This window comes from Vitis riparia, chromosome 4, assembly GCF_004353265.1.
Source record: "Vitis riparia cultivar Riparia Gloire de Montpellier isolate 1030 chromosome 4, EGFV_Vit.rip_1.0, whole genome shotgun sequence".
Lineage (NCBI taxonomy): Eukaryota > Viridiplantae > Streptophyta > Magnoliopsida > Vitales > Vitaceae > Vitis > Vitis riparia.
This window is the reverse complement of record NC_048434.1, coordinates 602,177-615,862: the sequence shown is the minus strand read 5'-3', so window position 1 is coordinate 615,862 and position 13,686 is coordinate 602,177. Positions and strand designations below refer to the sequence as shown.

At 35.7% G+C, this 13,686-nt stretch overlaps 3 protein-coding genes across 3 annotated transcripts; 2 read left to right on the top strand and 1 right to left on the bottom strand.

The window, feature by feature from the left end:
- Positions 1-707: 707 nt before the first annotated feature.
- Positions 708-4,366, top strand: LOC117912566 (early nodulin-93-like). The gene is made up of 4 exons (XM_034827206.1): positions 708-913; positions 1,969-2,030; positions 3,575-3,650; positions 3,922-4,366. The coding sequence occupies exons 1-4, from the start codon at positions 811-813 to the stop codon at positions 4,005-4,007; spliced, it is 327 nt and encodes a 108-aa protein (XP_034683097.1). The 5' UTR covers positions 708-810; the 3' UTR covers positions 4,008-4,366.
- Positions 4,367-4,510: 144 nt separating this feature from the next.
- Positions 4,511-6,115, top strand: LOC117912565. Its single transcript, XM_034827205.1, has 2 exons — positions 4,511-5,633; positions 5,724-6,115. The coding sequence occupies exons 1-2, from the start codon at positions 5,344-5,346 to the stop codon at positions 5,950-5,952; spliced, it is 519 nt and encodes a 172-aa protein (XP_034683096.1). The 5' UTR covers positions 4,511-5,343; the 3' UTR covers positions 5,953-6,115.
- Positions 6,116-6,357: 242 nt separating this feature from the next.
- On the bottom strand, positions 6,358-13,050 carry LOC117912564 (endoribonuclease YBEY, chloroplastic). The gene is made up of 12 exons (XM_034827204.1): positions 12,613-13,050; positions 11,178-11,429; positions 11,006-11,101; positions 10,394-10,571; positions 10,177-10,245; positions 9,998-10,098; positions 9,648-9,740; positions 9,244-9,315; positions 7,779-7,898; positions 7,631-7,681; positions 6,997-7,185; positions 6,358-6,862 (listed from the first exon to the last, which is right to left on the bottom strand). Exons 1-12 carry the CDS (start codon positions 13,003-13,005, stop codon positions 6,695-6,697), a joined length of 1,782 nt encoding a protein of 593 aa, XP_034683095.1. The 5' UTR covers positions 13,006-13,050; the 3' UTR covers positions 6,358-6,694.
- Positions 13,051-13,686: the final 636 nt, after the last annotated feature.

Genomic DNA, 13,686 nt, shown 5'->3' with positions numbered 1-13,686 from the left:
AATATAATATGTGCATATATGAAAAAAAAAAAAAAATTTTCATAATATAGAAGGTGCAATTTTAGAAGTTTCAACCTCCATAGCTCAAAGATGATAATGAGGAGATAATCAAATTAGGTTTCAATTACAATAAATTAAAATTATCAATAATTTAATTCAAAAAATGAAAAATATATAAAATTAATTTCAAACTATTTTCTTATATCCCTTATGTATTATTAATTTTTAGCTATTTTAATCATGAATATTATTAAATATAAAAAAAATAATATATATTTTTTAAATGGAAAAGTATATCCTAGAATTTATATATATAACCAAACACAGCGTCAAAATTAAAATAAAGTAAAATGAAAACATTATTATTAGTATTGTGCTTATTTGGAATAACATTTAGCTCCTTTTTTTTTTTTTTTAAATAAAAAATAAAATCACTGTAAATGCTGTTTCCTTTTGTTTATTAAAATGTTTCCAACCAAAAACGCTTTAAAGTATTTTTGACATGATTTTGAGAAGTATTTATAACATTTTTAATACTTTGCAAAATAAAATTTTTGAAGTGCCGTTAAAAACACTTCCCGAACTCAGTGCAAATTGCACTCTAATAGTTTATACTTTCCACACAATTCAATGGCCACCTGATTTTGTTGTATGCCACGTGGCTAGAAAAAGGGAATTAGGACACGGCACTCGAAAGGAAATAAATATTTGGGTTTCTGCACGCAGATCACACAGAATCAAACGAAGCAAACCCGACGGGCACTTGGAATTCTTCAATTTGCTTTCGTAACAGAGAAAAGACACAGAGGAATGGGATTTGGATCAGAAACTGGGGATATTTCGACGCCCAGAAAAGCTGGGTTTCCCTCTATTGCAGAAAGTCGGAAAATTGTCCGAGCGGAGTGTGTTCAAGGTTTGATTGGCTCGTCTACTGTGTTTTCTCTTTTTCGGTTGCTGAGAAAATGTGGGACAAGGTTTGGGGTCTTAAAATTTTTGCATGATTTGATTGTTATGGACTTGGGGGAGAAAAAGGCTCTCCCTGTTAGACGGGTTGACTCTCGTCATTTTTGGGAATATTATGATTTTATTATTATTCTTATACTAGTCTTCTATGGGCTGTTCCCCTCTGAATTTGTCCGAGTTGAACAAAGGGTCTGTCTATATATGTGTGTTTTATTGTATGAATTCAATTTAGGTTCTGTTTGGATACTGGGAAAATGTAGGAGAAGAAAGCAAAAAAAGTGTTTTATAGATTAATTAGGACTTGAGGGGGATCAAAGGTTTCGCACTTTAGCTGTTTCAATTTTTGGAATAGAGAAATATCATAAAATGTCAGGATATAGATTTTCTTGGTTTTAGAAATTTTCTGAGTTTTCTCAGAAGCCAAAGAGAGGGTTAATTTGGATTCTTTACCGCTGAAGTTGATTGATTTCTTCAAATGCAACAATTTGGCTTGGTCTAGTCGAGGAAGACTATAAAGACTGAAATTTCTCTTCTTTTTTCGTTTTCCTCTGTTTTCTCAATGAACCAATCCAAGGTTAGGGTTTTGATTTTACTTAAACATAATTTGGTCCCTATCATTCTTATAGAGCCATTTATTATAGGGTCTGGCTACAATACTGATTTGGTGTGTGCTGCTGAAAAGTACGAACTGATTAGTTGTGCTTATAGATTTAGATCTTGTTTTGTACAAAATTTGATCACATTCTTTTTTACCTTGGTCCCATTATTTGTGCCTCGTCCCATTCTTTGTACCTTGGTCTCATTGTTTATACGTCAGCCTAGATTTTATTATGTACTTTCAACAATCGAGATGAAATGTTTGGTATCTTGGATATCTTAAACTTTCCGTATATTCTAGTTTATTTTCTTGTCTTGTGTTGCGGTTATCCATGTATAATGCAATTCATTGAGTGCTGTAATCAGATGATAACCTATTTGTATGATATTTGTATGAATAATTTGCAGAAGGCGTTCGTGAAGCAACCAAGGCAGCTGGCGTTGCAGCAGTTATCAGTACTGTGGCAACAGTATGTGATTCTTTCCTTATTTTTGGCAATTTATTTTGGACATGTTTTTAAAAGATTTCTTCATGGATGTTAGAGAGTTGGATGATCCTTGTGAACAACACAGAGATGTTAATAGCTGGTATAGTATGGAGGTAGACTAATCAGGCTACACTGTCATGTAGCTGTTGTTATAGGGAAAATGAAGGATGTTGTGGAGAGGTAGAGAAGATAGCCTTCTAAAGTGTGATGTAGAAAATGTGGCATGAAATTATTGCTTTTTTTTTTTGGCACATGAGAATTTTCTCCCCTCTTATCCTTCTTGATGCTTTCTCTAATTTCTCTGAAAGTATTTGTCTCTATCTTTCTCCTTCCATCTTTGCTGTAATCCATCCTAAAATCTGCACTATGGTTCATTGTATGCACCTTTTTTTTTTCATTTGTTCTTGTTTTCCAATCATCTGGCCTCATAAAATAATTTGTTCTCCTTCCCTTGTGGTTTCTTCATCTGAGTCACTTTTCTTATTTCTTTAAAAAAGGTTGAAAAGAAGGAAAAAATGAAAAGAAAGAAAACATGCGCTAAATCTTCTCCTCGCCTTTACTTTTTCTTTCCCCTGTTCTAACAAGTTTCAGGTGCTTCTCCCCCATCCTTTTGTATCAAATTTGCTATCAAGACCATCACATAAATTTAGTCTCACTTGATGCTTTATTGGGGCCTTAACTTTTACATAGCCAATTATCAAGTCCGGAGAAATGAAGTTTGTATTAGATAGACAATCATTGCTTTGTATTAGATAGAAAATCATTGCCAAAAATTTAATAAATCTTATTAAACATGAATTCTTTAGAAACTGTTATTTTTGCTATTATATCAAGAATGGGAGTTGAGATGCCAAATGTTTTGCTGCTAACAACTAACATCTCGCAGTGTCACTGACAAATGGGGTGTTGATGTAGGATGCTACCATGGTAGGTACTAGTGATCAATTCATTATGGGTGGTTTTGTTTATCCCATTATCTTATGTCCCGTCATTGCTTATACTGTGCTTGGTGTTAGTCGGTTAGCATGATATCCATTTATTAAGAGAGGGAAACCTGTTTTTGTGGTCTAAAGTAGCCATTGCTCAGCAACTTGGCAGTGCTTTAAACTATTTGGCCTTCTGCAATTTGAGCTATGGTTTGCAGGCTATGTGGTGTCAGGACCCATTGAAGCACTTGAAAAAGGTGCCTGCAGTTGATTTTTTCTCTTCTTCCAAAAAAAAATAGAGATTAAGCAATAATGAAGGTTTTCATCGTTTCTACGATTGTAACTTTGCTAATCCAAAAGAAAAAAAGAAAAGAGAAAAAAGATTTTGCATTGTGCTTTGTGGTCCTGTTAGGCCACATGTACGTGCACTCCTGCAACTAGAATGAAAAGCAGTTGTTTTGGTCTTGGCATGGGAAAAGGGGCCAAGATTACTGATTGAAGCCTCAGGTCCCTGCTAAGGTCATACCTTGCTTCTTTCTGAATGGTATGGCAGATTGGCATCTTTATTTGATGTTGTTTTTCCTTTATTCATATTCTCAGCTGGGAGCCGTTCGATATGTTCCTTGGGTGAAGCAGCATATCAATTATACTGGTCGGGCACTCATCATTTCTGCAGGTATGGTGCTGAATTCATTTTTTCAAATTGCTTTTCCATGTTTTTAAAGAGTTGGAAACCATTGTTGGTTGGGGTTCCATGAGAGAATATCTCTTTTTTTTCCCTGCCTACAAGAATTTTTTCCGTCTGAAGTGTAGAGTTCTATTTTTTGACTTATCCTATATGATGTCTGATTAGATATGCCACTGAAATTTTGTTTATTGTTATTGAATTGTCTTTTGTCATTAGTTTTGTAAACATTAACCATCTATATTTGTTTGACGATTTACAGCATCCGTTGCCGCATTCTTCATTACAGCTGATAAAACCATCTTAGAGTGTGGGAAGAGGAACACAACTTATGATAAACCAGTGTGAGAAGCTGGATTTGATGTAGTGCAGCTGTTTAGTCCTGACGATGTTTTGTACATGATGTTGCAGCTTGTACTGGTCCAACTACCAATGTTTTCCATTACACGTTACAGACTTCTTTTCCCTCGGGTGAGCAAGAGAAGACAGGCAGTTCTTAAGAGAGCTCTCGTTTCCCCTTCTGGGCCATTCTTGAATGGATCCCTGGCGCCATTATAGTTTTAGTAGTTTTGCATCGCAATAGATAATAAGACGGGGGGATGCTCACTGATGACTGTGCCCTTGTTTATTAATGTGTTTTTCTTTTTCAATAATATTTTGGCTCTCAATCACCCATATGGTAAAGGAAAGCTAAAACATTATTACCATTTCCTTTAGGGTTGTTTCTTTGGCTTTTCAATAAAAAGAGCATGTAGTCAATTAAAACAACTCTGGCAACAGCCTTCCATCGGCACTACAGTATAAAATGATCTGGAGTCTCGTAGTTGTTCAAAAGGAGTAGTGCCTCTCTGCTCTCTTTCGGGTGGTTATAAAGGTATCTATGTCTACTATACGCCTACATTCCAGCAGAAAATCCTCTTTTCAAGGCCTCCCAGATAGGATAATCTCTTCAATCAATGAGTGTGGCTTAAAAAATGGAACTGGTATGGCCAATAGGGTATGGGCCTTGGACAAAAGCCAACCCTTTTCTCCAAATGGGATCTGGCGTGATTTGTACATAACCCTGCCTAGATAAAAAACATCTCCATTCATTTCATGTCTTGGTTGAGCACCAACAATATCTTGATCCTTTCTAGAGGATTTCTCAAGAAGTGCTGAATAGTAATATTGAAAACACATTGTGAATATACTACTAGGCCCTAGGGTCTCCAAGGCAACTATCCTTTTGACCTACACTTCGTCCTAGTCTACTTAAGATGCTTCTTGCTCAGGTGGGTGAAACACTGTTTATTACAAGACACCGAGTGCTCCACAGATTGGCTCTAAACTCAACAAGTGACTTAGATTGGGACGACCCTCTTTGGCATGATACTTCAAACAGAATATGCGAATGGATAGGTGCATGATAATGGGTGTGTAATGGTTGGTGACTCAGTTTGGATGCCTCCAAAGCTCCAGACCTTATCCTCTTAGGAATATATTATCCCACAAAAGGATAAAGCCCAGGAAGCATGTAAAAGAAACCGTATTAAAACAACTAAACTAATATGCATTTGTACTAGGAGAGTGAAGAGTAAACCTAGATGGGCTCCCTGCATATATATGCCTTCCCTAAGTGGTCTTCAGTAAGTTCACATAGAGTAAGAATCCAGAGACCATCTTCTTCAATAATCTGAGAAACACAATGAGTGCTGGTAGAGAAAGAGTGTTTCGGGATCAAACCTCAATTGCAGTCCATGTTAAGGATGCCGTGCTTGATCCTTGGAGCACCAAGAAGGGCAACTGTAATATCTGCAGTGCAGAATCACCGACATCCAGCATTGGTGATTCAACTAGCTCCATTGGCTCAACATCTTTATCAGACTTGCAAGATGATGCAACATCATCAACGTCGTTGTTGTTGTCTTCATCATCCTCGCTTGTGAATGGGCCTTTGTATGAATTATCAGACCTGACGGCCATACTCCCAATCAAGTGAGTGTCATTAACAATTCCAATTATCTAAAGGAAGCATAAAAGCTGCAAAGATAATCCGTACTATCCATACTTTCCTTTCATCTGCAGGAGAGGTCTATCCAAGTACTTTCAAGGGAAGTCAAAGTCCTTTATATCTCTATCAAATGTGAGCTGTATCGAACATCTAGCGAAGAGAGAGACTCCTCTAAGAAGGAGAATGAAGTCATGTAAAAGCTATGGAGGTGGTTTAGATATCCATAAATCATCATATGCCCCTAAACCTATCCTATTAAAGAAGTCGGCAAAGGGTTCTTTTCCATCTTTGCAAGCTATATAAGAGGGGGTTGCAGGCCACCTCCTGTTCCTGAACATAAGAGCTTTTAAATGGAAGTAAAAACCATGAGGGTATGAGAATTGCATTAGAGAAAAGTATTTTTCTGTGGCTTTTGTATCAGAAAGAGAAACAATTCAATGAATTTGGTTTCTGGGTTCTGTTTGGCTTGAAGGTGTGAAATTTAGAAAGCTGGGCAACATGAAACTCTATCTCTTGTAAGTTCAGACAGAGAGATTGGACACCTTAGCTTATATCACTTCACCCAAGGCTCAGATAGAGATATTCAGTTCTACCAGCCATTAGAAGACATTTCCCTTAAATTTACTTCCAAACATCGCCTTCTAAATAATATGCAAGTGGGGCCATAAGACTTCACAGTTGAACATTCTCCATAATACAAAGCAGAACAAAACTCAAATAATTCGTAACTCTATATTCAAGATGTCTTAATTTCCTTGTTTCTCCTTTTCTAAATTGTTGAAATAGGGTCACATTGAATAAGAGTGTGTCTAAATTATTGACAGGATTTGTAAAATGAGGACTGAATCACAATTTTCACTAAGCAAGGGGAAAGGCAAAGCTTCTCTCTCTCCCTTTTTTTTTTTTTCCGTATCTGCCAAGCTCATAAAGAATCATTCGTTTCAAAGAAAAATAATGATAAACAAACAATAACAACAGCAGATTGCATCTCATGACATGGATACCAAGCGATGCAAGTCCATTCCAATTGCTCGGTGCTTGAACCTCAGAATGCATACCGGTAGATAGCATCAGCTACACCATCTTCGTCATTGCTGGGACCAATCACATTAGCCACAGCTTTTGTCTTCTCCGAACCATTACTGAGAGCAATGCCTAGAGAAGCTAATTCAAGCATTTCAATGTCATTTTCTCCATCACCAATAGCCATTACCTAACAAGCAATGTGTCAATCAGAGGTTTGGTTACATAATATCATCATATTTCAATATTCTTTAGCATCCTTTTTGATGAGGTAACAAAGACCAAAAAAAAAAAAATAGAGATCTAAAATTTGCTGGTCTGTACCTCCTGTGCTGGCACATTCAAATGATCAAGTAGCATTCTTACTCCAATTCCTTTTGAGGTTCCTGGGGGGACGATTTCAAGCATGTCTGCCTGTGATTGGACAACATTAGCACGACCTCCAACTGCTTCTGACCAGTATGGCCGCAGAGCAGTAGCCACTCCCTCAGCAGTGTCTAAGAAAAGCACTTTCTGTAAAACCAAAAGGCTCAGGTCATTACAAGAAGTCAGAACATAGCCGAAGCAGCAAGCATACTAAATATTAATTTGGCTTGAGACTGGGCATGATCGATTGCTAAGCCTGAGCAATGATATTTTGATATAACAAACACACATAACACACACTGTTTGCTTTTTAAACTAGAAAGAAGAAAAGGGCAATATAAGGAACTAGCATTGTTTGGATATACTTGAAAAGTGAAGCCTTGCTCAGACTCACAAAAAGATTTCAATCAAATTAAACATAAACATTTTTAATCAATTGAAAGAGAGTAATCATTGGGAGCCAGCAATTAGACACAATGGTCTATCCAATTGCTTGACTGTCAGACTTAAAAGTGTATCTCAGTCTCTGATCAGGAGGATGGTGTAATTGGATTAAGTGAAACTGTATATCTTCCAATTTTAAATGCCATACCTGTATTTCAGCAATGGCCAAGAGGTGTTCAACTGAAGGCATGATCTCTGCCTGGAAAGACATTTCATGCAGATTATTTAATACAAAAAATGCACAAGGTCATCACATGAAGAAATACTTAGAAAAAAAATATAATGGTATCGGGCACCTTTGGCTCATGATATACAGTGTGAAGTGACTCAACAAGAGGGTGATCAAATAGTGTCAATAAACGATCCTCACTGAATGCAACAAGAGGAACTTCACTCTTGCAAGAGTAATGAAATGCCTGCAATTTAGATCATAAGAATATTTTTTATGTAAGATGGGGAATAAGAATAAAAGTCACTCTTGCATCATAAGGATATTCAACAGTTAAAATTTTTAATTATTGAACCATATAACAGTGAATGCATGAAGTTCTGGTGGATAAATAAAAAAGTTGCTAGAAAATTGATTAAAAACCTTTTTTTTTTTTTTTTGATAGGTAAATAGAGCTTGTATTAGAAGCGCCTAGAAGTGGCAAAAATAGTACACAAAGTATACAATCAGAACGCCCAAGGAACTAGGCAAAGAAGACAAAAAACCTTTCCCCCTAACTAGACATAGCCATTCTATAAAATCAATCATAGACAAAGTATGATCCTCTATAAACACCCTAGCCCAATTTACAAGAGTATACAAAAAAGAATGTTTTAAAGCTTGGTCGGACCGTTCAATAGAATTTAGACCATCGATCTGATGAGGGTGAGCTTTTTTGCTTGGGAAGTGTCTTGGAACAAAATTTCGACCATCAATCAACTCAAAAGGAGGGGATGGAATATGTTGAATAGGTGCTACTTGTGTAAAGAGAAAGAGGAAACCGGTGATCATTTAATCTTGTTTTGCAAAAAGGCTACAATGCTTTGGAGTTTGATTTTCTCCCTTATTGGTGTGCAGTGTGTTTTGCATTCTTCGATTAAAAGAAATTTGCTTGATTGGCATGATGCCTTTGTGGGTAAGAGAAGGGAGAAGGCTTGGAGGGCTGCCCCTTTATGCTTAATGTGGACTTTATTGATGATAAACATACAAAGCAATGTTCTTAAAATATACATTAAAGGAAATATTTCTATCTTGAAATACAATCCTTCTCAGCAAAGGTGCAGCATGTGGTTGAAACAGAAGTATGGAACCCTTATTTGATACAATGCCAATCTCATGTCCAAGTCCAGGTACAAGAAGCTGCAAAAATTTTAATTCTAGGTTTCTTCCCACTGACCTGAACTTGCTCAGATCTGAGACATTCAGTACTGAGCATACATTACTTACCAAAATGAAGTCAATGATAACCAGTGGTTTTCTTGAATTGAATGAGGTTCATTGCCTCAAAAAGAACATAGAATTGACATATAGATCAACTTTCCCAAATTTTGTACTGCTGTTTCTCTTTTCTGCTTCCAATAAATAACTCCAAACTTCGAGGAATGCATGACAGCCCACAAAGTGGGTTCAAATGATCACCAACTACCTTTGAATGAGTCATCATGTTTAACTCCAAACTTCCTTTTTTTCTTAAACAGAAAATATGGCAATAAATGAAGTAAAAACTTGATCCCATGAGAACAGGCTATAATGCCCAGTATAAGATATATTACCTCTCTGCAGACATCTGGATCTAAATTCCTTTTAAAAATTTTCCGACCTTGTCTACCATAAACAAGCAGTCCCTGGAATGAGTATAGACAATACAAATCAAATCCTATGGTAAGCAAAATCAATAACTCAAGACAAAAGACAAAGAACATTTCAAGAACATGATCTATGATAAGTGACATTGAAATTCCGTCATTGATGAATATTTTGCACATGAATATTACATGTGGTATGCAGATGCTCAAATAGAGAAACATGTGATAGAAAAACTCTTCAGGTAGAAGGCAAGCATGTTCTGACAAGAAGTATCACTCAATACTAAGATTTATAACTTTAAAGTATGAAGTGATTGCTAAATGCAACCAGCATGCTGAAAGATGAAAAGAACTAAGGGGAAAAGGTAAACCTGTATGAAAACCCCAGGGGAGAACTCTGAAATAACTCCATCTTTTCCAACTAAATCTACTGCCTTTAATGCAGTTATCACAGCAGGACGAGCCTGTTACAAAAGATGAAATTAGCAATTGATGATCAGAATATTTGTCAAATGAGTAACACTGTCCAAAAGAAAAGAAAACAATAATAAAAAAAAAAGAGATGATGCAGCAACAACATAATTAAAAAGGAAAAAGAAGGAAAAGGTGTAGGAAGTTTTCAGCTTGACATAATCCAGCATGAAATAGAAATCATTTATAGAATGCAGTTCCAATAGCCAATAAACTAAAAATAAGAGGGTAAAATTTAATCCATTCTCACTTTTCCAGTAGCTACTACCACTTTAACACCCCTTGACAAGGCCTCCTTCAAGGCTTTCGCGGTAGTTGCAGTAATTTGACTTTTGCTGTTCAGCATTGTACCTAGTGTTAAATAAGAACCATGATAAGCTGGTGAAAGAACTAATGGGATAGTTAAAGGTATTTCAAGAGTTGTCTCACCATCCACATCACAGAAGATATAGCTGAACTTTGGTTTATAGAATCGTAGACTACCTTCTTTTTTCCTGTCTTTAAACAATTCACGTGTAAGATTCTCTCACTGCAATATTATATATGACGTATCATAGTGTCAAAAGAAATAAAGAATTATCTAACAAATATGATGATTTATCATAGAAGAAGGTTATAATCATGAATTGGTAAATAATGAAATTACCATCTGAATTTTCTGTATGAGAATTGCCATCAGTTTCAGCATCATATGCACTCTGAATCAAACCTTTCCCCTTCCACCCAAGACTCTTCAAAAGAAGTTCTTCCTCCTTTTCCATTTCCACTTCAGCCTCATCACTAATCTCGTGATCAAATCCCAAAAGATGCAACAACCCATGGACCTGCAAATACGAGTTTACAAGAAGCTGAAAACAGAACAATCTGGTTCCTATATATCCTTTTCTTTTATTGCATTTTGTTCCTACACAACTTTTTAAGTAATTAAGATTGGAAATTGAGTTTCAAACTTCCCCAAAGAAAACACTTCCGTCCTACTCCCCAGGCAGAATACTTCCTTCACAAGCCAAAATTGTACTGCACTTTCTTTCAGAAATCTAAAATTTCATTTTTTTTTCAGCCTAGATATATGATTTTTTGACAGATAACCAAAGCCAATGAACTATTGAATCACATACAATCAAAGAAAGAGAAGAATGTGAAAGGCAAAGAAGGATGCTATCCATGTGGAAATCTTGTGAAAGAGAGCAAACATCCTAGCACTGAAGCAAACACTGCAAGAAAATAGAAAATACTAACTAAAATACGATTAACCAACCATGAGAATGCGTATCTCATCAAGAAGGGTATGACCTCTTTCTTCTGCTTGTCTTGCAGCAGTCTCAACAGAGATTACAATGTCCCCTAACATAAGCTGCAAGAAAGATAACCGAGTATGTCAAGTGTTTGTAACTCAAGAAATATCTTCTGGTTAATAATTGATTTCTTACAATTGGAAGCTTAAGTTCAGGTATATGTTGTGACATGGACAGAACATCAGTGGCATGGTCCTCGTCCCTCCATTCTTTGTTGAGTTTGCGAATGAACTCATCATTGCAAAGAAGTACAGACAACTCAACATTTTCAAACCCACCAAGATCACTTATTGTAGTATCTCTTGTTTTATACTCTGAATCTTTTAGACCTTCAAATGCTAACTTCATTGCTATTGGAACATCTAGACGAAGCATCTCTGCAATATTCTGCAAAATGTGTAAAAATAAATAATTCACTAATAAAGAAACCAAATAATTAATAGCAAAGGGAACATATAATATGAAAAATGATTTCACAAACATGTTTTCCCCACTCAAAGAATTGAATCCTTTGGCAATGGAGGAAATTAATCAAATTAAGATTGCAAAACTTCCAAGAAAACTCAAGCATGATTTTGGGTTCAAAGATATTCAGGGAGTTAAATCTGCTTTTGAAGCCACCAAGGTTTAAATAAAAAATTCAAGTTTAAACTAAATAAACATTTACTTGTACACTTGATGTTTTTTACATTGATATTTTATGAATTCATTGCTAACCACCTCCCAATAGATCCTATAGTGCATCTACACAATCTCATTGAATCTAACAATTTAGGTTTGGGTGAATTGATCAAGGCAACACCATATTTCCTATACAATGCAATTAGGAGAGAATATTACCTCAATTTCAATTAATCAATTCACTAAAAAAAACTTTCATCCTTTAGATTCAGTTGTCTAAATTCAATATGAATCTTGTCTCTAGTTCCTTCCTCCAGGAAGAAAGAAGGAAACTAGCCGCTCATGTTTGGAGAATTGCTTTTACAGAGCATGTTTGGCTTGCAGGAAAATAAGAGAAAACCACTAAGAAAATGAAACAATAAACTGCACTAGGAAAATAGCAAAATTCAAAACCTTGAACCAAGCCTCAAAGCTGTAAGGAAACAAGTCATCATATGCCTTTGTCGCTAATAACAATAAACAAGAAACAACTCTCAACCATGTATATAACTTTCCAGGTTACCCTGACATATATTTCAATAAGACTACCATTGATATTATTGAATTGCAAAAGTTTTTTCGCACGTGCTATAGTTCGATTTTAGAAAGCTATAATATTTGTTCCGAAACCCTGCTCCTAACATGAGGGCAAGTGACAACAATCCCAAAATCATTATCCTCTGAAGCTTCAGTTCCATAAACATGGTGTTCATCCACTCACATATAATGTAGTTTGTTCTAATTGAGAAACAGGAATCAGTTCAAACAAATTGAAAGGATAAATAGTGTATACATATAGTGGAATTCTATATGCTTCTGTTCTTATATAAGCAAAATCCAAGCCAAAACTATATGAGAAACTCAATGGCACCATTTTTTTTAGCTATTTCGCATCTGTATAGCAAAATACCAAAATTTCAGGATCGTCAGGCAGTTCTTCTTCGATGCAAATCTTGACGCCGAGCTCCAACTCCTTTGCCTTACTCTTGGCCGGCCGCCGCCGCAGCTTCCGGTACCCCCTCTGCGAAGCCAAAATCCGGCCAAACCGTTTCGAAAACCGCTCATTTTCTCGGCACACGAGACGAAACGCCGCACCGAATATAGAAGATTTCGGTGAAGGAGAAGAGATTTGGAAAGGGATCGAAGAATTAGAGAAGCTCAGATTGGAGACGAAGGCGGCGGATGGAGGTGAGGGGCAGGGAAGGGGGGAGGCGCGCGAGAGAACACGCGCCATTTGGTGGTGGTGGTGAAAGAGAAATGGAGGGCGGAGAGTACGGCGGAGAGGATATAGAAGTGGAGGCATTCAGGTTGGAGAAAGCTTGAAGGTTGTTCTGACAGGGACATGAATAAGGGGTAAAATATGAACCGTTATACAGATATATATATTTTAAATAATTATTATTAATTTTTAATGTTCTCAAAGGGGGAAAATAAGGAAACACTTCAGCTAGTTTTCTAAAAAGTCAAAAATGAAAAATAGTTGTATATAAAAGTTTTCAAAATATTTTTTCATTTATTTTTGTGAATACCTTATAAAAAAATATTTAAAAACATATTAAAATTGTTTTAAAATTTAAAAACTCTCTAAAAAACTATTTTCATAAAAAATATTTATCAAATATATTTTTAAAAATGGTAGCAAAAAATTTACTTTTCAACTAGTGATCTACAAAAAGGTTCGAATTATAATTTTATTCAAACAAAACCTTAATTTTCATTCAACTATAATAAAATCTTCACTTTTATTTATTTTTTCGGTGGGTAGAAAATTGACAGCCTCTCCCCAATCATGGGTGGCAATAATGCTGCAGATTTTGCACCACAAAAAAAGGGCAAAATTTGTCATAATAAACTGTCGGTCTTGAAATCAGCAATTTAATCATACATCTCAAATATTGATACTGACTTTCAATTCTAGATTTTTTCTTAAAAAAAAAAAAAAACAGAAACCAAAAAGAGATTTGATATCAATAAATTGTTTTTA